The 25,684-nt window shown below is 42.5% G+C and overlaps 2 protein-coding genes across 3 annotated transcripts in view; one reads left to right on the top strand and one right to left on the bottom strand.

Annotated features, from left to right (window-relative positions):
- Window positions 1–25,684, bottom strand: part of rad51b (RAD51 paralog B) — a 644,462-nt gene that overhangs the window by 6,057 nt on the left and 612,721 nt on the right. Inside the window, exon 11 of the mRNA XM_069917186.1 lies at window positions 3,339–3,421. Coding sequence (XP_069773287.1) covers window positions 3,375–3,421 — 47 coding nt within the window. The 3' untranslated portion in view covers window positions 3,339–3,374. The remainder of the gene's footprint in view (window positions 1–3,338; window positions 3,422–25,684) is intronic.
- On the top strand, window positions 652–7,018 carry LOC138753787 (mRNA decay activator protein ZFP36L1-like). 2 transcript variants are annotated; one of them, XM_069917188.1, is made up of 2 exons: window positions 652–812; window positions 4,088–7,018. In XM_069917188.1, the coding sequence occupies exon 2, from the start codon at window positions 4,094–4,096 to the stop codon at window positions 5,063–5,065; it is 972 nt and encodes a 323-aa protein (XP_069773289.1). In that variant the 5' UTR covers window positions 652–812; window positions 4,088–4,093; the 3' UTR covers window positions 5,066–7,018. The 2 variants fall into 2 exon arrangements, with proteins under 2 accessions (XP_069773289.1, XP_069773288.1); XM_069917187.1 differs by lacking the exon at window positions 652–812 and adding an exon at window positions 2,067–2,444.

Genomic DNA, 25,684 nt, shown 5'->3' on the forward strand with positions numbered 1-25,684 from the left:
GGGAATATGACTAGTTTGTAAGAGTGCTGCTCTGGTCATCTCACCACAGAAAGGACATGATTGCACTGAAGGAGATTCGCCAATTTTGGAAAACTTTAGTTATGGGGAGAAATTGGATAGGCTGAAATGAAGGAAGCTGAGGGGTGTTCTGAAGCATGCAATACTCTAAGAGACATTGGGTAGGGGAGATAGAATCTTTTTTTGTCATGGAAGGGGTATTGAAACAAGAAGGCATAGTTTTAAGGTAGGGGCATTATTATTTTGCACCGAGTGGTTGACATCGGGAATGTGTTGCTACAGGTGGTGGTCCATCAGATACAATCAGACACTTTTAAGGGGGGTTTGGATCTGGCCCTAATTCGAGTGAATGCAACTGATATAGACGAGCAAAAAAAAAGTCGACCCCAAGGTGGGCCAAACGTCCAATTTCTGGGCTCTTTAACGTCTCTGTATTCAAAAGGGAAAGACTGAAATGCTGTCCGTAATTAAAAGCAGAGGCTCATTGAAAACGCGGAGAGAAAGCGAGCGGAGTGTAATTGGACCAGCAAATGATCTGAACTCTTCGGGAGAAGCGGGGACCGAGTGAGAATTGTTTACAGCGTGTGTGAGCAGGAAGTGGAGCAACACGCCATCCCAAAGAACCTCCCCTCCCTGTGGCGGGGGGTGGAATCGAACCCAAAGCAAGATTAGACATAGTCCCGGCACATGGAGAGAGGCGTCAGAACAAGGAGCGGTTTCACCCCCTCAGATGAATCTAAAGATATTGTGTTTGGGCTCGAGCTCCTGCAAAATAGATCCCAGTGGCCGCTAAGGTAATTAATTTCCAAAAAAATAACTTTCAAACTGATGCAGGCTCTGTTCATTTCAACTTTTTTTTTGGATTTTGTGACGCTCGACCGTCCCTGAGAATATAAAGTTAACTTTCTGCCTAATAGGAACCATATACGGATTAGTTAAAGTTGGGGGGAGGGGGCTGCTCCCTTTCCATTTTCCCTCTGGCGTGTTAAACAGGGAATTAATTCACAACAATTACCCGTCCAAATATTTCCTTTACGAGACCTCAACTTTTCAATTAAGCATCTCAGGGAGGGGGGTTAAACTAAAACACACACTCAAAACTCCATGATAAAAGTTGGGTTGAGAGATTACTGCCAATTCGGTAAAGTATTTGCAACAGGAAATTTTAACTAGTTGTCTTTTTGAAAATGGTAGTGTATACATTTTATAATTCTGTGAATTAAATCGGAACTAGTGTATTTTTAAAAAAAACCTCACATTCTTCCAGTTAAAAAGACAAATTACTAATATAAATAGGGGACTTTCCCGGTCAGCTGGTTTTAATATACCTTTACTTTCCTGGGGGGGGGGGTATTTCGTTTTGGACTAAAAGCGGAAAAACTTAAACTTTAGAAATAATCGTTTGCCTTCAAATGATGTTTTTAAAAAATATCCAATTTCGTCCGCGTTCCCCTCCCCAGCCCCCCCCCCACCCCACAAAATCGTTTGCGCGCCAATGTGCACTCTCCCGCCAAAACCCGTTGCAACAGACTGAAATTGCAACCATCTGTTACACATGATAAGCCGCGCACAATGCAAATCAGTCGGAAACGAGTGCCAGAACACGGAGTGAACATCAATTAGGCTTTTGCCAAAAAAACGAAACCCGGGCTTTGAAAAACAACTGCACAAACTTCCACTTTATACGACTTTCTCCATCTTTTACAACAAGAGGCACAAATCTACCCTTTGCAATCGAAATTTTTTTTTAAAAACTGGGGAGTAAAACAGAAAGGGCTTAAAACCGTGCACTCTGCCCTCTTGCTCGTACATTTCGCAACAACTTTTTCCCCCAGTCCAGATCCAATCACCTTTTGAGCTTAGCAGTTAGATCCAAAACCCGCCCCCAGAGGAAAAAAAACTTTAAAAATCTATCAAAATTAATAACATTCTTTTATCGGCGAGATCGTATTATGCGTTATTTATTAAATTTGAATTTTACAACCCACATGTCTAATTTAAAAAAAAACATTTGATTGACTTAAAATCGATAAAAGTCTTTAATGTTTCTACTTTTTTGGGCGGTGGGGGCGAGTTAAATATGCTAGTGGGTCGTGTCAGTCAAGAAGTTGCTCTGCGAGCCCACAAGCTTGGCTGATTTAAATACCAGGGATCCGCCCACGGATGGAAGGGAAATTATTTATGGGTGATGTCGGCTTGCGACTTGCTAAAAGTCTGTGGGGCGAGTAGGAAGCTTACGAACGAGAGAGAGAGAGGGGAAAGAAAAAGGCTAGCAGCCGGAGACTCGCTGCAGTTGATTCGACTCCGATCTAAGCCGTCTTGTCTCCGGCCGCCGGTCTCCTCTCGCTGCCCCGTTGAGTATTAACACGGCAATGTCCACGAAATTAGTCTCTTGTTTCTACGATATTGGAGAAGTTTTATGCAAGGTAAAAAAAAATCACACTTTGTGTTGGATGGAGGGGCGGGAGGGGAATGGTCGCTTCACAACACGTTGCAACTTTTAAACCCTCATGATCTTACACCATTCATTCTGAAACTTTTTAATATAAAAAAGCAGTTTTAAATCCAAACCGCAGACGCTACAAAATTAAGTCTGTTGGTCCGAGCGTTTATTTTAAAACCTTTTCTAACTTTTTAACATTTCCTTCGAATTTTATATGTATTTAATGGATTTTTTGCGACTTTGGATTTTGTGTTAGAGAAACCAGTTTGTCGGTCTTTGGAGGGTTTCTTTTTTGCCCCTTGTTTTGTCTGACCCATTCTACTTGTGTGTGGAATTTTAACTTGTGGTTATAACATTTAATCCACTTTTAAAATGCGTCCCTCCAGAGTTCGGGGCGAAAGTTGTTAGATCCCGTCTAAAGTAAATGTTGAGGGTCCCTGGTCTGATTCTGGGACGTGGGTAATTTGATGTAGAATATGCCAGCGTTCGATTCCCGCCACCCCCTTTCCTTTTTGAATGTCTGTCCCATCCCGTCTTGTGTCCGCCCTCCCCGCAGCTCCAGGAGAAGGGGCTTGAATTTAGCAAGTGCCCCTCCGGGTCCCACCCGGAGAGATGGGTTCACCCACCCCAGTGGCTGGCTGTTCTGCACAATTTGACAGGGGACTTGGAGTTCCCGCCTATAGCTTTTGCTAGACGGTTGGAATCTGTTTATTTTTGGGATCGGGTTGTCGGAGTACACGTGGTGGGGTGGGGGGGGGCGGGAGATTGGGGTGGGCTTTTGGGGGAGGTTAAAGGCTGGGAGATTTGCAGCGGAGAGTCGCCCTGAGTGGGTGGAACCTGATGCCTGCAGCAGGCTGAACAAACTGACATGGCTTACCTTTTATTGTAGCACGAGGAACAAACTGCATGGGGACTAATTGGTGTCTGCTTCCGCCCAGTTAACAGCAGTCTGTTTCTTGCCTGTTAATGTAAACAAGATTTTATCATGTTTGATGTCAAATTCACCCCGCCTTCTCTGAAGACCGCACTCCCCGTATCTTGTTACGGCTAGGCTGGGGTGGGGGTTTGGGGTGAGGGAGTGGCAAGGTTGGGGGGGGTGGGGGGAGAAGGCCGCAGGCAAGAGGAATGTTTTTATTTAAAGTGCATTAACAGAATGAGTGGTTGTGATTTGGGTAGGCCTGAAAATCGAGGGAAGCACATGAGGCACAGACAAGGCTTTTAGTGCCATTGGGTTTTGCTGACACCCCAGCACAGAATCCCCCTCCTGTTTTTTCCCCCTTGTTCTTGGTTCTGTTTCTTTGGGACTGCTGGACCTCCATGAACCCTTGTCCTTGCCCTCAAGGAGGAACTGAGCTTGTTTCCATCTATCCCCTCCACCTCGCTGGGCCATGCCAGCAACCTGTCATCCAGCCAAACCACGGTGTAATGGGGTTAATCTATTTGATGTAAAACCAGAGATAGTCTTGCAAGGAAGTTGTTGGGGTGGGATAAAGGCACTCCAATTTTAACATTCACTGTATGGGCTGAACAGTCTCTTTCTTTATCTGTTCCGTGTAATCTCTAAAGTGCAATCTGTTTTCTTCCCCTCCTATCAACCCACTACTCTCCCCTTGTTCTTCCATCTAGAACAAGATGATGAGTTACAACAACATGAACACCAGCAGCACTGGGGTGCCCCTGCTGGACAGGAAGGCAGTTGGCACACCTACAGTGGCTGACTACCAGAGGCTGCATTCAGTCACCCTCAGCAACACTAACTCCAAGTTCACACAGAACCAGTTCCTCAACAGCCTGAAGCTGGACCAGACCACCGGCAATGGAGTGGCCAACAAGGAGAACAAGTTCCGGGATCGCTCCTTCTCTGAGACTGGCCTTAAGCCACAGAGCCAGGTCAACTCCAGCCGCTACAAGACTGAGTTGTGCCGTCCCTTTGAGGAGAATGGTTCGTGCAAGTACGGCGACAAGTGCCAGTTTGCCCATGGCATCCATGAGCTGAGGAGCTTGGCCCGCCATCCCAAGTACAAGACAGAGCTCTGCCGCACCTTCCACACCATCGGCTTTTGCCCCTATGGACCCCGCTGCCACTTCATCCACAATGCAGAAGAGAGGCGCACAGCTTCCAGCCATGACCAGCACCACCTCCCTCTCTCCCCCTCCAACAAGGTGGACCGGCCTTGCCTTCAGCACAGCTACAGCTTCCCTGGCTTCTCCAGTTCCACCAGCGGGCTGCTGGACAGTCCCACCTCCATCACCCCTCCGCCCATCTTCAATGCAGACGACCTGAGCTGCTCTCCCACTTTGCCGAGCTGTGCCAGCAACCCCTTCACCTATTCAAGCCAGGAGCTGGCCAGCCTCTTCGCCCCCGGCATGAGGATCCAAGTCCCCGTATCGTGTGCCGGCAGTGGCGCCCACTCCCCAAGTTCGTTCCTGCTCCGGCCTTTGGCCGAGTCGCCCCAGCTATTCGAACATTCACCCAGCCCCCCAGACTCCATGTCTGACGATTGCCTCAGCAGCTCCGGCAGTGTGAGCGGCTCTGAGTCGCCCACCCTTGACTTCAACAAGCGCCTTCCCATCTTTAGCAGACTCTCCATTTCTGATGACTAGGCACGGCCTGCCTTCCTATATCATACGCTGGAAAATGCGGGGAGCTGTCAGCTGAAACAAAATGTAGTTCTGATCTGAGCAAGCATTTAAGATGGACCTTTTACTCCTAATGTACCAGTTAGCCAGCTATTGACCCACTACCCAGGTTAGAATTTGACTTACCAGCAATGTTGGCCAACAATGCAACTGTTGAGTTTTTACTGTGATCAGCAGGGGTACTGCACAATTAATTAGCTCTTTTTTTGTGTGTGATAAGATTTTTGGAAATGGAAAAGATTGATTTCCCTCCACCCCTCTCCCTCCCTTTCAGTATCTTGACATACCAGCAGTTTGGGATTTGCAGAACATTTCCATCCCAGGAACAACTAGGTTGGGACTGCCTGGTTGTATTTAACCCTGTTGAGTCGAGGCACTTTGTGGAAAGAATCTGACGTTAAACTGCTACCTATCTACCGGACTATAAAGTTCGTGTGTTTTAAAAGAATTACATCGTGTAACTTTTTTTTGCTGGAACTGCTTGTTAATGTGGCAGAATCTGGATTTGATACCCTTTGCGGTAACTTTCTGTGTCCTCCCAAGTTGCTCCCCCAAACCCCTCCCAAGTGCCTTTGCACAATTTAGGTCAACTAATTGGGGATGGGACTGATGCCTATAAACTGCCCTGACCCTTTTGTGAGTGGGTATTGGGAGACTTATGCCACTCGCCCCCGACAAACCTCCAATTAACGCTGCCTATGGTTACCTCGTCCTTCGCTTCACTCCCCCCCCCCCCCCCCCAGTCCTGTAATGACAAGCTGTCGACACCATGGACCGAATTTGAACAAGCAAGGTGATGATTGCTTCCATTTCTGGTGAGGAGGCTTGTTGCGCAAGGATTAAGGCGTTACCTTGCCTGGGGTTGACAGTTGCTGGTGACCTGTTTTAACTACTACCCAATTACAATTTGGGCTGGCTTGTTTCTGAACTGGATAAAACGACTGTAGGAATTGGCCTTTCTTTGGTAGGGGGGAGGGGATGGGAAAAATTACTTTGCAGGGGGTTGGTCAAAAAAAAAGTTGAATGATCAGTAACCCAGCTGGAGGGGGGGAGGGTGAGAGATGTAGTTTAACCAGCTAGTCTTCAGACTTGTGCCAAGTTAATTCATTTTATTTCCTTTTTTTTTAAAGTTTGCAGAACATTCAGAAGGGATTTAAAAATATCGCTTGTCACTGCATTCACTTACACATACACAAAAAAATGCTTATTTAACTTATCAAAAACATATTTATTGCAAAACATATGCCTTTTTGTTTGTATTTATCACAAGGACGAACGATAGAAATATATTTTTCTTTTATGTTTAAATTATGATCTTATTAATCTTAAAATTGTGAGGTTTTTCCCTTTCTTATTTTCATTTTCACAGTTTAATATATTATACTACAATGACGAGGGTTTTTGTAACTTTACTCTTCAGTTATTTTATTTAATAAAAAAGTAATTTAAAAACACAAAAACATTTGAATTTATTTATTTTTTAGTTTCTCCCTCCCTGTCCCCTTTCCTTTTTAAAAGAAAAATAGTTTTTCTCATGTATTTTTATGTCAGCCTCGCGCTTACTGCCTTTATTTAATCTCTTGTTGCCAATGAAGGCCTTGTATTTTTAGGCTTTTGGATCAGCTTCCATCATGCAAGAGACTTAAGAAAGTGCAGGCTCTGTACTGTGACACAAAAGTGCCTGTTGAACACATTCCAAGCATTGATGAATGCTTTCTGTGTAATTAATACTTGTATTGATAAGTCCTGCCCTCTTGTTGAGAGAAACAAGCAGGACTTGGCACAAAGAGAAGTTGAATGTATTTTTTCTCAATGTTCACTACAGTCGTTTATTTTTTAATGTCTGTTTATACAGAATGCTTTTGTAATGACTGGTTTTGATGTAAACCAATAAACCCCAATGTTCCTTTTTCCAAAGTGTGGTAACTCTGGATTTGTCGCTTCTGGAGCTGTTGTTGACTAGCGCTGCGCTCGTATTATATCCATGGCAAGGTTGTGCCAGGGTGTGCTGCTGCTGTGGCACAGAGTAGTCTGATGATGATGTGAATTCTTGCCTTCCTCATAGAAATTTAATGCAAATGGTCACTAAACCTGCACAAACTGATCTTGAACTTGTGCTTTCCAATATGTGGTAACCAGATTTTAAAATGAATTTTCACCTCTACAAAGTCTGATTAGAGGAAACTGGAAATTCAAAGGGCCTGGGGGCAAGAGGGAAAAACGTGCAGGGCCAGGGTTTGGATCCACTGTGGAGCTGCTATCTCACTGCTCCAGTGACCCAGGTTCAATCCTGAACTCCAGTGCTGTGGAGATGGTATGATCTTCCTGTCACCACGTGGGTTTCCCCTAGGTATTCCTGTTTCTTCCCCATCCCAAAGAATTATGGGTTGGTCTGTTAGCTGACCACTGTAAATGGCTGCTATTGTGTAGCTGTGCCTGAATCTGGTGGGGTGGTTGAGATGGGCATATAGAAGCAATAACATGAAATTGGTATAAATAGGTGTTTGCCATCATTAATTTGGGCTGACAGACTTGTTTCCATGCTTTATGATCATGTTTGTGGCTGTATTTCCGAAGTGAATTTTGGTGCTGGGTTCAGCTGCAGACAGAAATGAGGGAATAAATAGTGGTAAAGATTGTAATTTCATTGAAAAGGCAGATGGATCCTAACCTATTCTGAAGAGTGCACTATAAGACATTAATGTCAGAACAAGAGGAAAAAATGTGAGCATAACAATATTATGGCTATTTTGAGATATCTTGAGGACATGCAAACGATTGGGATTATGCACTTGATTCCAAATGTTTGGCCTCCTCCTGCCCTAGAAGGAAGGGGAATAAATGAATAATTCAAGGTGTGTGCATACTGTCTGGCACAAAGGGATCTGGATGGGTCTGTCCTCTCAAGGGCCCTCGCTGAATTGGTGGGATGAAATCAGGTTCTCGGAGTCCCCATGAAGCCCACTTGAAGAACCCAAACTGCAGAAGTTGAAAAAGACTAGGTTGGAACTAAGCAACTGCAGGGAATATAAATGACCAGCTCCTCCATATTTGGTTTGAAAATGGGGCTGTCAGTCTGTGATAGTGTTTTGGGTCTAAAATTGCTTTGATGGAACAATACTGAACAAGAGTGCCTACGGCAAATGTGAAATGCTGACCACTGTTTCCCCACAATGGATGTGTTTAACTTCCACACTAACACGAACCAACGCATCCTGGCAATGGAAAAGAATGGAGCTTCAAAATAAATTTAGATGTGCACCATGGTACTAGCCCTTTTGACCCATGAGCCTGTGCCACTCAATTGACCAACCCTGGTACTTTTTTTGAATGGTGGGACAGACATGGGGAGAACTCCTAGACGGTGTGGGATTTGAACCCTGGTTGCTGGTGCTGTGCCAGGTGCTGCACTAACCGTGCCAAATTCTTATATATCTTGGTCTGGGTTGCTTAGAACCCCAACCACCATCTTTGTTCAAGCCCTCTGGGAGTCTTTGGAACTACTATTACATTTGATTTCTTAGGTCTTTCAAATTAATTAAAGCATTTTTTCTTCGCACCATACCAATATGCAGACAAAGGTACCATAAGAATGCTCGTGTAGACCATGTTCATGAGATCCAGAGCTGCATTATCTTTCGTCAACCTGGATTCTTAACTAAAAGGGACAACCCACAGAGCCCTGGAGTAAGCTAAAGTACATCTGCAGGAAAGTGCATGAACTCGTGCACCTGACTTGATTTACGTTCTGATTACTGAATGTGACACCATTCACCATTGAATGCTGGTTATTGCCTACTGTGGGTGAGGGGTTACTCAACTATCTCCTACAGTTTTCCTCCAAATTGGCCCCTCTCCCTCTCGCATGCTACCATCTGGCCACCCCTTCCTCGCAAGAATATTACCTCTGCCTCCCCACTCCACGGTCCCCACTATGTCCCTGGGGCACACTACTCCTCCCTAAGTTCCCCCAGGAAATGTGAAGGAGTGGGAAGATAATGCAGGAGGTAAATAGGAAATGAGTTGAGGGCATAGTGCAGTGAAGGCAATAGGCAAGAGTAGATGTATGCTGTTAGGTGACTACTTGCTTGTCTGTATGTGTTAATCTCCCTGAAATAGACATTGGGGCTCATTAGACCAAAACCATCTTCAGTCAAGACCACGCACTCCACTTAAAAGAAACCTTGTGCACAAAAGTTTACCCCACTCTCATAGCTCAGGGACTTGGATTCTGATGATATTGGTGAAATATGGCAGGCAGAGATGGCCAGCTCAACAAGGCGATAAGGCAAACTGAGAAGTCTTCCTGATGTCTGAACCAATGAGCATCCCATGACCCTCCAGCTCATTCCAACATAAAAAACTGCGTATCGTCACTGGCAAATTTGTCCAAACCCAGAAGCTATGGATGAACCCAGTGAAGAACTTGTGCATCAATCTTGGACAAATCCTGAGCTAATGCCCAGAGGAAGATGCTCCTGGCAAATATCAATACCAGGATTGGAAAGCTCTTCATGAGCAAGTTGGGAAAAGTAACTCCAGTTGGGTTTTCCTGGCAAATACTGTGATGGATTTGTGATCTGAGCCAGCACTGGGAGGTTCTACTGTGGGTTGTTGATTATTGATGAAGGAAGTCCAAGAACTTGTCACAGGGATCCCAGTGGAGTTACCTTTGACTGGGCTTTTAATACAATCTCGGAAGATCAAGGTCAAAGGGTGTTTAGCTCCAACACTTCTCTCATCTTGTCCTGCTGCAGTGAAGCATCTCATCTGGAGCAGAGGTTGCATGGGAATCTTCAGTCTACATTTTTGTTCAGACATTTCTGCATTGGGTTTATTTGGCCTTGGATCTCTGTGCAAAAGACATCATGTCTCGGACAATGAGGATGCCCCAGCTATTGCTTTCACAATTACACGTTAAATGTCATGCTGTTATTTGGCTGACTCAGCCCCTTCCTCTGATTCCATTGCCCACCTCTTTATGAGACTATTAGCAACTCTTCCCAAAAGGCCACGGAAGGCGTGACAATACACTGGAACACAAGCTAAAGGCACTTTCAGGTGGCCAATTGTCCCGCATGTAAAGCCACATGTTTAGGCAATATGCGGCTATTTTGAGGCCACCTGAATGTGCAGGAGGCGCTCTTGAGGCGAGCTATGTAACCCTCCTCCGAGAAGGATAATTAGCTCAGCTCAGTAGCTCTCCCAACTACCTGAATGCAGCTGGCTGAAAGTGGATGTTAAAGGGTCAGGCTGCTGATCACAGCTGACGTTGAGCATGAGCCGGAGTGTGCTCAGAGCCGCATCCTGTGCAGTTGTGTCCTTCAGGTGGCCAGCGTTGCAATTTAAAGGGCTGCTTCTGCTTCTTCAGGCGCATTCTTAGTGTAGAATGCACCTGAAAAAGCCATAAGGTACAAGCTGATTCTTATGCAAGATGCTAATCTGATTTTATATTTCCTTGTGCCTCAGGGGAACTGAAGGCAAACGTATCCAAAATAGGATGAGCACAGAATAGGCCTTGGATCTTGGACATGCTGCTCTTTGCAGCTCATTGACACTTCACCCTTCCCCCATCCCCCAACTATTGAATTCTAAAATAATAAATGTCCTTCAAACTAATTAAATGCAAGACATTGGGCAGCACGGTTAGTATAACGGTTAGCGCAACAGCTTTCCAGAGCCTGTGATTGGGACTGGAGCTGGGTTTGAATCCCATGCTGTTTGTAAGGAGTTTGTACGTTCTCCCATGTCTGCGTGGGTTTTCCCTGGGGGCTCTGGTTTCCTCCACCCTTCAAAAATATACCGGGGTGTTGGTTAATGGGGTGTCAATTGGGAAGCAGGGCCGGATTGATCTGATGCATTGCTGTATGTTTAAATTTTTTAAAAACTTGAGGGACACTGCTGTTTGCTCTGGGCAAGCCAGAGGGATCAACAAGTGCCAGATCTAGATCCTCTGCACTTACTATCAGAATGCTGATTAGTTATTTTCATAGCAAAGATAAACTGTTCTATGTTGACCCATTTTCCCAGTATAAAATTTAATCCAAGGTATAAGGAGAGGCTGGAGAAATTTTCTTCAGAGCATTGGAGGCTGAGGGGTGACCTGATAGAATTATAAAAGGTCTAGGCAGGATCCATAGTTACATTTTCCTAGGATGGAAGTTTCAAATACTAGAGGGGATGAGTTTAAGATAAGAGGGGTGAAGTTTAAAGGAGGCAAGTTTTATTAGAGTGGTCGAAGCAAATCAAATAGCAACATATAATAGGCACGTGTACGGGCAGGGAATGGTGTCAATATTTGACCGGATACTCTCCTGTCGCATCCTGAAACATGTTACATTCTTAAATGTGCTCTCTATAAATGCAATGGACATCATATGGATGGGCCAAATGGCCTCCAGAACCTATATTTATCTGTGTCGGTGATTGTGCTACCCTCTTTGTGTAAACAGGGCAAAGTATTGCCTGTTGCTGTGATAATGGCAGCTCTCAAAAGCAAAGCAAACAGTGCAAGATAAGGAATACAAAAGTCAATGAACAAAGTCTGGCTTACAGTACTTGAAAAGATTGAGATCACAACCTTCATCTCCTCCCACTGCTGCAACCCACCCCTGCTGCACCAGTATGTACCTCCATTTACCTCACCGTGATTGGAGCCAAATGCATCATACGATCTTTGGGATGGCACTGGAGTCTACGACCTGAATGGTTGTTAAATAGGAGGGACCCTGTGGGCGACTCTCGCCACTGACTGCCAATAATCTCAGGGGGGAGGTCAGTGCAGTGTTCCTGTGGGTGAGGCCAGAGCTAATGGATGAGGTATGTGAAAGGAGAGGAGGAGCACATTCACCCTCTCACACCTTTACCTGGAAGCAAAAAAGGCAAGGCAGCTCTAACTTCATTCTGCATTTGTTTCACAACCATCAATACCTTTGTATTCTCATTCTCAAACGTGAAACAAACCTGCTATTTATGGAAATTTCCTAACCTTGCTCCTGAATCTGGCTCTAATTTTTATCTCATGCCCCGAGATCAAAGCTCCCCAATCAGAACATTAGTTTCTACTGCACATAGATTCCCCTCGATTTCTGCAATTATGGAACATAGAGAACGGCATGGCCCAGGGTTAGGTCTCTTTGTCCACAATGTCTGCGCCGAAAACAATCCAAATTAAACTATAGCCAGAGGTATACAGTCCGGTGTTCAATGGGGGATCAGAGGTGGAGAGGGTGAGAAAATGTAAGTTCTTGGGAGTCACTATTTCGGAGGATCTTTCCTGGACCAAGCACGTTAATGGGATTGTGTTAGTGCCTCTACTTCAGTTTGTAAAGGTTTAGTATGACACCAGAAACCCTGGCAAATTTTTACGGATGTGTGGTGGAAAGTGTGGTGCCTCATCACATTCTGCTATGGGGACACCAATACACCTGAGCATATAGCCCTCCAAAAGTAGTAGACACAGCCAGGACATTATAGGCAAAACCAACTCCACCATTGAGAACATCTGCAGGGAATGCTGCCATCGGAGAGCTTTGTGGGGCTCACAAATCATCTCCATGACATTTTAACCATCCATTAGCATGTACTGCCTCAACTCTGGATTTCCATCTTCATAGATTTTAAAAAGAACTTGGTTCTTTCCCTGCTGGGTCCAACATTGGGAAATCTCACGCTTGCCAAGATACAAAACCCTATACAACATTTGCTAAATGATTTGGTAAAATTCGTGAATGCTGCTTTCCGTCCCGTCATTGATGAAGATACTAGTGCTTTTGATATTGCTACCTCTCAGAATCAGTAGCATTACACTGACACTGCTTGGTTCATTTGAAGGAGGAGGGAGGAGAAATGTATTTGTCCTGCAGAGTTGTGTACCTACACACAGAACCATGTATCAATGTTTGCATTTCTGGCCTCAGCCTCCTGAATCTTGTTTGTTTCCAGGAGGGCAGGCTATGAATTTTGCAATTAGTGCAAAAAGATTTCTCCATCTTAGGGTTGCTAAACCTTTTCTTTGGGATAAGGCTTTTGGCTGGGTGGGAGGGTTTAATAAACGATTATTTTATGCATATGTAGCTTGTATGGCATTTACTTCAAACTGTAGGAAACACATTTCACTGTCTACATACTGCTCTGTCAACCATTCAGCCACATCATATAAGGCTACATGGAGGTTTAGCATCACTTCCCAGGCTTCATTTTGATCTAAGTGATTTAACATGCCATCTTATTACACACAGGGCTTGATATTGCATATTGTCATGTGACGTGATAACGTTTCAAAGGTCTAAAATAGAAAAGGGCGAAGGAGAGGAAGAAATAAAATCAATGAAGAGATGAAAGAGGAGCCCAGAAGCGAGAGTGCACATGGTGAGATGAGAAAGAAAACTATAAAGGAGGAAGGAAAAGGCCAGATTGCTGGCTTGAAAAAGGAAAAATACAAGAACTGTGGGTGCTGGAATCTCTGAGCAAACAAAGAGCAGCTGGAGACACTCAATGGGTCAAGTAGTATCTATGGAGAGATGGCCAGCCAATGTTTTGGGTTGGGACCCTTCATGGGGAATAAGGAGGAGGACATTTTCTTCAAAGTAGACATTCCTTGACAAGAATTCTCAGTGGGTGAGCAATCTAGAGAAAATGCTGAACTTCAGGCGTCGGAATCTTCAGCAGAGCATGAGCTGCTGGAGAGACAATGGGTCAAGCAGCATCCATGTGGAAGTGGTCTCTCAGCGTTTCAAGTCGGGACCATACATTGAGACTGATTTTTTTTTGGCTTAACTGCATTGGGTGAGTCACCATTAGTTGTCATAATTGCCATCCATAGACTGAGCATTAACCCAGCACAATTAATTTGTAGCATAAGATGTGGCTCAATTTCTCCTCAGAGAATTGTTGGTTCAAGGCCTGCAGAGAGATGCAGAATTAAGGGAGAGCTGCATTATTTAAAGCATTGACTTTCAATACCTTGCTCCCTTGTAAAGGATCACTCGGCATTGTTCGGAGAACAGGAGAGTTCTGACCATACCGCTTTTGCCGCTTGCAAAGTCAATACTGTCAATTGTGAAGTTCTTTTGAGACATTCTATGGACGTGAAATCAGCTATATAAGTACAGTGATTCAGCTGGCAGGGTTAATAATAGGCCACTGAAAATTGCCCCTAATGTAGAGGTGAGAATAGAATCTGTGGGAAGTTTATTGGAATGTGTGAAGAATAAAATGGGATTGGTGCAGGATTAATGTTGAGTTTGATTGATGGCTGGTGTGGATTCGATGGTGTGCAGTAGGCCTCTAGATTCTTTCTACCTTTAATTTTCATCAAACAGATCTAATTTGAATGTAGACCCATAACTAGATTTAAAGGATGAACTTTTTACTGGGATAGCTTTTATTGTTACAGCATTCTGGCTTCCCTCATATCGATGTGGCCTTATACCTCAACATAGATAGGACAATTTTAAAACCAGCAGTGCTTTGGAGATGAGGTTTCCTTGATGGTTCCTGAAGGTTATCTGGACCAGGGATTATTCAGGGGATAATCAGTAAAGAAGCATACTCATGTCAACTGAGTGGTCATCGGGTGCAGTGTGGACTTGTCTCCAATATGATACTGTTACAGATTATGTTATATTTTATACTGTATGTAGATATGTTTTAAAGGAGATAAATTGAGTGGGGTTTTTAGTTAGGTCACACACAGATGCAAACACTTCAAAACAGATCTCATTTAAAATGCTGGAGCCCTGCTCAAGTCAGACAGTCCAGGCTCTGGGTGCCTTTGCAAAAACTTTGAAGAATGCCTATAAGGATTTCACAAGTAGATATTAATTGGACATGCTGTGGAGTAATTGATTATTGTTTTGGAAAGCAACAGATGAACGAATTCAGAAGATTGGGTCCAGAGCCGCAGTGTAAGTGCAGTTGGCTGTTCTAAGAGGGTCATGTGGTTTTCTCAGAGAGAGACAGAATTCAGTTCTACAGTTCAGGAGCAGCAACTGGGACTGGAACATGACAAGCTGGCGAGCTTGTGGAAAAACCCCATTTTGAAGATGGGTGGCGAGTTCTTAGTTCAGCCTGGTCAAAGCCCTCGTGGTCCATACAAGAGGAGATGGACTGGCTGCATAACGTTTCATTTGAAATAAGGGAAACTAAAAGGAACTCTGTGGTGACCTGTAAGAAAGAGTTTATGATCTGGAAAACCCTGATGGGGCAAGTTTCTTCGGCAAGGCACTGAAGTGGCTGATGGAAGTAAATCAGTTGTAGGTGTCCTGGACCAACAAATCTCTCTGAAAACCGAGAAGAACCTTCCTGAGTGGTAACCATTTACCTTTCACGCACCAAAGCCTGGAGAACTTTATAAATGTTAAATTCTGTGCACAGTATAAGAATTGCCTGCAATCAGTGAACTTGGAGGAATGAGAAGAACTTTTCTGAACTGATACACACATTACATACACTTGCGCTTAGAATTAGAAGGAGGTTAAGTTAATAGTAATAAGTGAAAGTTTGATCCAGTTTTTATGTTTAAAGAAAATTAAAAGTAACTTTTGTTTAAGTAACCATTTGTCTTGGTGAATTTCTATTGCTGCTGGGTTTTGGGGTCCTCTGGGCTCATAACATTTGGGGGCTCGTCTTTTCAGATTGAAAATTGGGTTTTGGGGTCCTCAGGGCTCACCAGTCCATGGAAAAGGCAGGATTCTTGGAGTGGAGGGGACTCAGGGGGTCAGTGACAGAAGTATACAGAGTTATGAGAGCAAAAATAGGGCAGAGAGTAAGAAACGTTTGCCCACAGTATCAAAGTCCAGAGTGGTTTAAGGGGTAGGAGGTTTAGAGGGAATCTGAGGAAGATTTTTTTCTCGTAGAGTGTGATTAAAATCTCGAATGCAGATGCCAGTAGATGCAAGTACTCACAACATTTAAGAGGTATTTACAGTATAGTGCAGCGTTCAATTGTTGGAAGGGCACACTGATTTCACCCCCCCCCATCCACTGTGAACACACAGAAAGTAACATTTCACAAGTTTAGCAGGGCATGGCAGCATCAGATTGTAGCCTGTTTGTTTTGGAGATATCAAGAACTGAAACGGTTCTCTCACAACCTGGAGCTGAGAGTTTAGCGAAAGCAGCCACTCTCAGCTCAGAGGGCTAGGCTTGGATGAAGACGGACTGTGCACAAATATCCTTCCCTACATGTGTGGCCCTGTGTCACTGACAGCAGCAGCAGGGTCAGTGTGACTGAACTCTGCCTATTTATAATCATGTTGGACCTTCATATAACCTCAGTCACAATTCTCATTGCAGATATCCCCATCGTCACAGCAATGAGGTGGTGCAATAGTTACACTGCTGGATAGCAACCCAGAGATCACACACCACCAGATTTAGGGACAGTTTCTTTCCCAACATCATCCGACTCAAAAATTAAATAGTAAATTATGTTGCTTTGGCTCAGTAACAACTGATCTCTGTAACTCTGCACTTTTGTACTCTGCCTTACTTGTACGATGTATGAGTTGACTACTGCCCTGTTTGCAAAGCAACATCTGACATTGCATCGATACCTGTGCTAATAAACAAACTTGAAAAGCCCAAAGACCCGGTTCAAATCCATCATGGGAGCTGAGGCATAGTTGGTAACAGACCAAATGCTGCCAATTGGGATTAGATATTTTATCAGAAATAATCCAAAATTAAGATTTAAAAAGTAATAGTCTTCGTAATGGTGATCATTGAAACTACTGAATTCTTGTTTTAAACCCGACTATTAGAGAAACAAGTGTTCAACCAATTCAAACACAGCAAAGGTCCAGGACTAGACAATATCCTAGCTGTAGGACCAGACCTGCATCTAGCAAATACAGTTACCACATAGGCACTGATGAAAGTTGCTCAGCTGTGTCTATTCAAGTGAGAAGCACAATCTAATCCAGCTAATGACTGCCAAATCACTCCAGCGTCACAAAATGATAGGATATTATTGTCAGCCTTGTTCAGCTATAATTCTGCATCTTTGATTTTGCCCGTATGCCAGACAATGGTCCGAACACAGATCGAAGTATCGAATTCTAGATGTGAAGTGAGGGAGATTACATTTAACAACAAGGCATATTGAATCCTGGTAAAACCAAAGTTACTGGGAATTGAGGGGAAAACATATCAGAGGTGTAGTTGTTGATGATCAGTTGCTCTCAGCCCCAGCACATGGGAAGTCCTCCATGTCCTGGGCCCAACCACCTTCCATCGATGACCTTCCTTCCATCCTAAGGTCAGGAGTGGAGTTGTTCACAATGATCACCCAGTTCAATTCCATTCCCAGCTGTTCAGAACATATATAACCATATAACAATTACAGCACGGAAACAGGCCAATTTGGCCCTTCTAGTCCACACTGATCCAAGTACCTTCCTCTAATCCCACTTACCAGCATTCTGCCCAAATCCCTCCAATCCCCTCCCATCCATATACTTATCCAACTCTTTCTTAAATGACAAAATTGACCCAGCCTCCACCACCTTTCCCAGAAGCCCATTCCACACAGTAACCACTCTCTGAGTAAAAAAGTTCCCCCTCATATTACTCCTAAACCTTTGACAATATGGATGCTTTGGTCAAAGTTCAGTACCACCACGTGACAAGAGGATTGATCTATCTCTTTGGGGGGGTGGGGAAGGCCAATAGTGACTACCCAATCCTAGGTGTCTTTCAGGAGCTACAGGCCGGCCTCTAGCTTAGCAGAGCAGCAGTACATTTAGAGCTTGGAGGTTCAAGTCAACTAGTCACTTGGATCTGCAGGCAGACTCCAGCAAAGCCCTAATGCCTTGCTCCAGGGTTGCCATATCCTATGGAGGTGAAGCACTGGAGGCTCCTTCACCTTGGGGATACTTCAGGTGAGAGCACCGGCAAGCGGCGTCTGCCCGAGATGCTTTATGGTGCCTTGCCTGGTTGTTCCTTGTGCCACATGAGTGTGGGGGGGGGGAGAGGGGTAAAGATTTCCCTTGCTGCACCTGGGAGGAGGTCAGACAGTGAGGGAACATGGATTTTCATGAATATTGCAGGCCTCCGGAATGTTTAGGAAACAACCCGGCGCAGTATGTGAGGAGTATGTACGTTCTCCCACGACCTGCATGGATTTGCTCTGGATGCTCCGGTTTCCTCTCACTCTCCAAAAATGTATGGGGTTTATAGGTTAAATGGCATATTTGGACATGTGGGCCTGTGGACCAGAAGGGCCTGTTACCGTGTTGAATCCCTAAATTTAAAATTAAATTAATATTGAAAATAAATTTACATTAAAATATTTTTTTTTAAAAATAGAGCTGGCCATTCAGCCCCTTGTGCTTGTTTGTCATTCAATAAGTTCATAGCTGAGCGTTCACCTCAGCACAACCTTCCTCCATTCTTGTAATAGCTAAAAATCTATTGACCCCTGTTTCAAATATACTCAACATAGTAACTGAACCTCCACAGCCCCTGTGGGCAGAAAATGCCAACGATCCACCCCACTTTGGGAGAATTTACTCCTCATCACTGTGACCTTGATTCAGGACAAAGATCAACCTCTACCCTATCAAAAATCTACCCTATCATGCCCTGTGATAATATTGTCCATATTTATGAGATAATCTCTTGTCCTTCTTAAGTGAGAGGACAGGCTGATTAATCCCCCCACTCAACCAACCACCGCCTCTGGAATCAGTCGAGTTTCACTGCACTCCCTTGAAGGAAATATATAGCTCCTTTAGGGTAGTAAAGGCAGGTTAAAGAACCTGACAGCCATTGTAAAAAAAAACCTGTTCTTGAACCTAGAGCTGCTGGACTTCAGGCTTCTGTACCGTCTGCCTGAGAGGGACAGCAAGAAGAGGTTATGACCTGGGTGATGGGGGTCCTTTATAATGTTGGCTGCCTTCTTGAGGCAGGCTCTCACATAGATGTCTGCAGTGGATGGGTGATTGGAGTCTGTGATGGACTTGGTGAGGTTTGCTACCCCCTATAGCCTTATGCATTCCTGGGTACTCAAATGACCAAAGCAGGTCACACTACAACCAGTCAGTATGCTTTCCACAGTATACTTGTAGAACATTAATGGAAGATATGGTTGTGTGTGTGTGTGTGTGTGTGTGTGTGTGAACATTAATATGCCAGTAGCTGTAATGATCACTCTGTGTGATATCTGTTAGTGTGTGCATCTGTGCCTATTTCTCTATGTCTGTAGTTATCTGTGTGCATGAACCTATGACTAAACACAATGTTTGATCACACAGTTCAAAAAACATCCTTGTGTCACAACAGTTCATTGTTGCCCTCCCTCAGTAAACATTGCCAAGTCTCTGTACTGGTGAAACATCAGTAAAAGATTTCCTATCCTCTACGTGCAGTGAGTAATGCACAGAGTATGAACGATTTACTTAGTTTAGTCCAGTGAAATCTCCCTTCCATTCTGCACCAGACAGCTGAAGAAATCTTAAGTGACAAACATAATCAACAAGGACACAGAACAAACTTCTTTCTGAGTATCAGAGAATCATGTGATTCCTGCCATCAATAGACTGGTAAATTTCTAGCCATTCCCATTCCCTTCCCCTAAATAGCTCAAAGTCTTCTGCAGCTGCACGTAATATATTCCAAGATGTGGCACTCCTTCAGGGCTTCAGACTACTTCCATCATTCACTGCAACAAGGGGAGGCCTTTCAGCCCTTCTGTTTGTTTATTCAACCAAAACCTGCTGATCTGTATCTCAAGCACAGTTGCCAGCTTTTACTCTGCATTGAACATTAGATTCTCTCAGAGTCCCACATGTCCTGGCCACTTTTATCCTTTAAATCCACATCACTGAACAGGTTATCCAGACATAGGGTTATACGGCCCTCCACCCCACTGAACCTATGCTGACATCACTGAATAAGATCCAGTCCTCATTGAGGGCTCAGTAGTGGAAAGGGTCAAGAACTCCAAATTCCTGGGAGTTAACATCTCCAAGGATCTGTCCTGGAGCCTCCATGTTGATGCAATTATGAAGAAAGCTCTCCAGCATCTATTCTTTGTGAGGTGTTTGAGGAAATTAGGTATGTCACCGAAGACTCTCGAAAACCTCTGCAGGTAGAGAGCATTCTGCCTAGTTGCATCACTGCCTGATATGGAGGTGCCAATTCTCAGGACAAGAATAAACTCCATAGTGTTGTTAGCACGGTCTGGACATCACAGGCACAAGATTTCACTCCATCGAGGACATCTACAAGAGACAGTGTCTTAAAAAAGCAGTCTTTATCCTCAAGGACCCCACCACCCAGGCCATGCCCTCTTCACTCTGCTCTTCTTTCTTTGGCTTGGCTTCGCGGACGAAGATTAATGGAGGGGTAATGTCCACGTCAGCTGCAGGCTCGTTTGTGGCTGACAAGTCCGATGCCGGACAGGCAGACACGGTTGCAGCGGTTGCAAGGGAAAATTGGTTGATTGGGGTTGGGTGTTGGGTTTTTCCTCCTTTGTCTTTTGTCAGTGAGGTGGGCTCTGCGGTCTTCTTCAAAGGAGGTTGCTGCCCGCCAAACTGTGAGGCGCCAAGATGCACGGTTTGAGGCGATATCAGCCCACTGGCGGTGGTCAATGTGGCAGGCACCAAGAGATTTCTTTAGGCAGTCCTTGTACCTCTTCTTTGGTGCACCTCTGTCTCGGTGGCCAGTGGAGAGCTCGCCATATAACACGATCTTGGGAAGGTGATGGTCTTCCATTCTGGAGACGTGACCTACCCAGCGCAGTTGGATCTTCAGCAGCGTGGATTCGATGCTATCGGCCTCTGCCATCTCAAGTACTTTTTTTAAATTTTTTTATTTTTCACACCATAAATCACAATAGCCATGATATACACTTTTTCTTTTCCACACATTTACAGTGACTTTTTCTCCCTCCCCCCTCCCTCCTCCCAAGCCACCCCCCCAACCCCACCTCTCATCCATTTTAGGTATACAATCTAGGTTGCATTAAACCAGTCAGACAATGTTGTCATTCAACAAAAATACACCAGAAATTCTACTGAGTCCATTCTTTTCTTTTCTTCTCCTTCCATCAACTTAGGTAATGTTTGTTCCCGGTAGGTTTTCGCTATTGTATTTAATGTAGGGCTCCCATACTTGTTCGAATATTTCAATATTATTTCTTAAACTATATGTTATTTTTTCTAATGGAATACATTTATTCATTTCTATATACCATTGTTGTATTTTCAAATTATCTTCCAATTTCCAGGTTGACATAATACATTTTTTTGCTACGGCTAGGGCTATCTTGACAAATCTTTTTTGTGCATCTTCCAAGTCAATTCCAAATTCTTTATTTTTTATGTTACTTAGGAGAAAGATCTCTGGATTCTTTGGTATATTGTTTTCTGTTATTTTATTTAATATCTGATTGAGATCATCCCAAAATTTTTCTACTCTCTCACATGTCCAGATTGCATGAATTGTTGTTCCCCTTTCTTTTTTACATCGAAAACATCTATCAGATACTGTTGGGTCCCATTTATTTAACTTTTGCAGTGTAATGTATAGTCTGTGTAACCAATTATATTGTATCATACGCAGCCTCGTATTTATTGTATTTCTCATCGTTCCAGAACATAATTTCTCCCATGTTTCCTTTTTTATCTTTATATTTAAATCTTGTTCCCATTTTTGTTTAGTTTTACCATTTGTTTCCTCATTCTCCTTTTCTTGCAGTTTGATATACATATTTGTTATAAATCTTTTGATTAACATTGTATCTGTAATCACATATTCAAGGTTACTTCCCTCTGGTAAACTCAAATTGCTTCCTAATTTATCTTTCAAGTAGGATCTCAGTTGGTAATATGCCAGCGCTGTATCTCCAGTTATATTGTACTTATCTCTCATTTGTTCAAAGGATAAGAATCTACTTCCTGAAAAACAATTTTCTATTCTTTTAATCCCTTTTTTTCCCCATTTTCTAAAGGAAAGGTTGTCTATTGTAAAAGGGAGTAGCTTATTTTGCGTCAATATTAGATTTGGTATTTGATAATTTATTTTATTTCTTTCTACATGAATCTTCTTCCATATATTGAGGAGATGGTGTAATACTGGAGAAGTTCTATGTTGTACCAATTTTTCGTCCCATTTATATAATATGTGTTCAGGTATCTTTTCCCCTATTTTATCTAATTCTAGTCTCGTCCAGTCTGGTTTTTCCCTTGTTTGATAAAAATCTGATAGGTACCTTAATTGTGCGGCTCTATAATAATTTTTGAAGTTTGGCAATTGTAAGCCTCCTTGTTTATACCATTCTGTTAATTTATCTAGTGCTATCCTCGGTTTCCCCCCTCTCCATAAAAATCTCCTTATTATTTTCTTTAACTCTTTGAAGAATTTTTCTGTCAGTTGTATTGGCAATGCCTGAAATAAGTATAGTATCCTTGGAAAAATGTTCATTTTAATACAGTTTATCCTTCCTATCAGTGTTAGTGGTAGCTCTTTCCAATGCTCTAAATCGTCCTGTAATTTTTTCATTAGTGGATTGTAATTGAGTTTATATAATTGGCCTAGATTTTTGTTTATTTGCACACCTAGGTATCTTATTGCCTGCATTTGCCATCTGAATGGGGATTCCTCCTTAAATTTTGAGAAATCCGCGTTATTCATAGGCATTGCTTCACTTTTATTTACGTTTATCTTGTATCCCGACACTTCTCCATATTCCTTCAATTTCTTATATAGTTCTTTTATTGATAGTTCTGGTTCTGTTAAGTACACTATCACATCATCCGCAAATAGACTGATTTTATATTCCCTGTCTTTTATTTTTATTCCTTTTATATTATTATCTATTCTTATCGATTCTGCTAGTGGTTCTATAGCTAGCGCAAACAATAATGGTGATAGTGGGCATCCCTGCCGCGTTGACCTGCTTAAGTTAAATTGCTTTGATACATGTCCATTTACTGTCACTTTCGCTAACGGTCCCTCATATAATGCTTTAATCCAATTAATATACTTCTCCGGTAAACTGAATTTTTGCAATACTTTGAACAAGTAATTCCATTCTACTCTGTCGAAGGCCTTCTCTGCGTCTAAAGCAACTGCTACTGCCGGTGCTTTATTTCCTTCTACTGCATGAATTAAGTTAATAAATTTACAAATATTGTCTGTTGTGCGTCTTTTTTTGATAAATCCAGTTTGGTCTAAATGTACCATTTTCGGTACCTGTTCTGCTAATCTGTTTGCTAATAGTTTAGCTATTATCTTACAATCTGTGTTTAGCAGAGATATTGGTCTATATGACGCTGGTGAGAGTGGATCTTTCCCTTGTTTTAGTATCACTGTAATTATTGCTGTTTTACATGAATCTGGTAAGTTTTGTGTCTCATCAATCTGGTTGATTACATCCAGGAGGGGCGGTTTTATTAGATCTTTAAATGTTTTGTAGAATTCTATTGGGAGTCCATCCTCTCCTGCTGTCTTATTATTTGGTAAATTTTTTATTATCTCTTGTATTTCTACTGTTCCAAATGGTTCTGTTAATTTATTTTGTTCCTCTATTTGTAGTTTTGGTAGTTCAATTTTAGTCAAAAATTCATCTATTTTCCCTTCTTTCCCTTCGTTTTCAGTTCGGTATAATTGTTCATAGAATTCTCTGAAGTTTTCCTTAATTTCTTTTGGATTATATGTAATTTGTTTGTCTTTTTTCCTTGTTGCCAATACCATTTTCTTAGTTTGCTCTGTCTTAAGCTGCCATGCTAAGATTTTGTGTGTTTTTTCACCTAGTTCATAATATTTCTGTTTTGTCTTCATTATATTCTTCTCCACCTTATATGTTTGTAATGTTTCATATTTTATTTTTTTATCCGCCAATTCTCTTCTTTTGGTTGTATCTTCCTTTATTGCTAATTTTTTTTCTATGTTTATTATTTCCCTTTCCAACTGCTCTGTTTCCTGATTATAGTCCTTCTTCATCTTGGTTGCATAACTTATTATTTGTCCTCTAATGAATGCTTTCATTGCTTCCCATAGTATAAACTTATCTTCCACTGATTCCGTATTTACTTCAAAGTACATTTTTAATTGTTTTTCAATAAATTCTCTAAAATCCTGTCTTTTAAGTAGCATGGGGTTTAATCTCCATCTATACATTCTTGGAGGGATGTCCTCTAGCTCTATTGCCAATAACAGGGGTGAGTGGTCCGATAATAGTCTAGCTTTATATTCTGTTTTCCTAACTCTCCCTTGAATGTGGGCTGATAACAGGAATAGGTCTATCCTTGAGTATGTTTTATGTCTAGTCAAGTAGTATGAGTATTCCTTTTCTTTTGGGTTTTGTTTCCTCCATATGTCCACAAGTTTCATTTCTTGCATTGATTTAATTATAAATTTGGTTACTTTGTTCTTCCTGTCAATTTTTTTCCCCGTTTTATCCATATTTGGATCCAAATTCAGATTGAAATCCCCTCCTATTAGTATGTTCCCTTGCGTATTAGCTACCTTCAAAAAGATATCTTGCATAAACTTTTGATCTTCTTCGTTAGGTGAATATATATTAAGTAGATTCCAAAGCTCCAAATATATCTGACATTTTATCATAACATATCTCCCTGCTGGATCTATTATTTCCTCTTCTATTTTAAATGGCACATTTTTGCTAATTAATATAGCCACTCCTCTTGCTTTTGAATTATACGATGCTGCTGTTAATGTCCTACCCAATCTCTCTTTAATTTCTTGTGCTCCAATTCAGTTAAGTGTGTTTCTTGGACAAATGCTATATCTATTTTTTCCTTTTTCAGTAAATTTAGTAGTTTCTTCCTTTTAATTTGGTTATGTATTCCATTAATATTTAGAGTCATATAGTTCAGCGTAGCCATTTTATATTTTGTTTATCTTCTCTTTCCGTTTTTCCATCATTACCTTTCCTCCTTTTCCATTTCTGTTTTCTTATTTTCAACTCTTTACCAGACAACATTCCTACAACATCCAACATTTTCCTTATTCTCCTATTTCTATCTTCTTTATCCCCAACCTCCCCTTCCCCTCCTGAGTTGTCCTTTATCCCTTGTCGGACAACCACATCTCCCCTCTCCATTTGGATTTGCGAATCCACTTGCAAGCGTCAACTGATTTTGCAGTGACCGCTCTTTTCCCCCACCCAGCCCCCCCCAGAAAAGATTTCACTTTTTATATGTCACAAAGGTCACTCTTTTAATTTCCTCCTTATTCTCTCTATTCCATTACCTTCCCTTATTAATTCTTGTCTATACTATCTATGTTTTCCTCTAATTACAGATACTTTCACGTATGCCCATTGTCTCTATTCACTCTTATACCTCTTTACCCGCATACATATCAATCGTGGTCATTTTTACCCTCATTACCCGTCTTCATTCCTCAGTCTATTTTTGTCTTTACCCACATACATATCAATCGTGATCATTTTTGCTCTCATTACCCGTCTTCATCCCTCAGTCTATTTTTGTAATTGTTCTGCAAATTTTCGTGCTTCTTCTGGATCCGAGAACAGTCTGTTTTGTTGTCCTGGAATAAATATTTTCAATACCGCAGGATGCTTCAGTGTAAATTTATATCCTTTCTTCC

The sequence above is a fragment of the Narcine bancroftii genome, chromosome 2, assembly GCF_036971445.1.
Source record: "Narcine bancroftii isolate sNarBan1 chromosome 2, sNarBan1.hap1, whole genome shotgun sequence".
NCBI classification, from domain to species: domain Eukaryota; kingdom Metazoa; phylum Chordata; class Chondrichthyes; order Torpediniformes; family Narcinidae; genus Narcine; species Narcine bancroftii.

Excerpts from the sequence above, each read along its gene's own strand:
- LOC138753787 (XM_069917187.1), top strand. The coding sequence starts at position 2,391 with ATGTCCACGAAATTAGTCTCTTGTTTCTACGATATTGGAGAAGTTTTA. Across the intron at positions 2,445-4,087 it reads TTGGAGAAGTTTTATGCAAG|AACAAGATGATGAGTTACAA; the intron begins GTAAAAAAAAAT and ends TCTTCCATCTAG.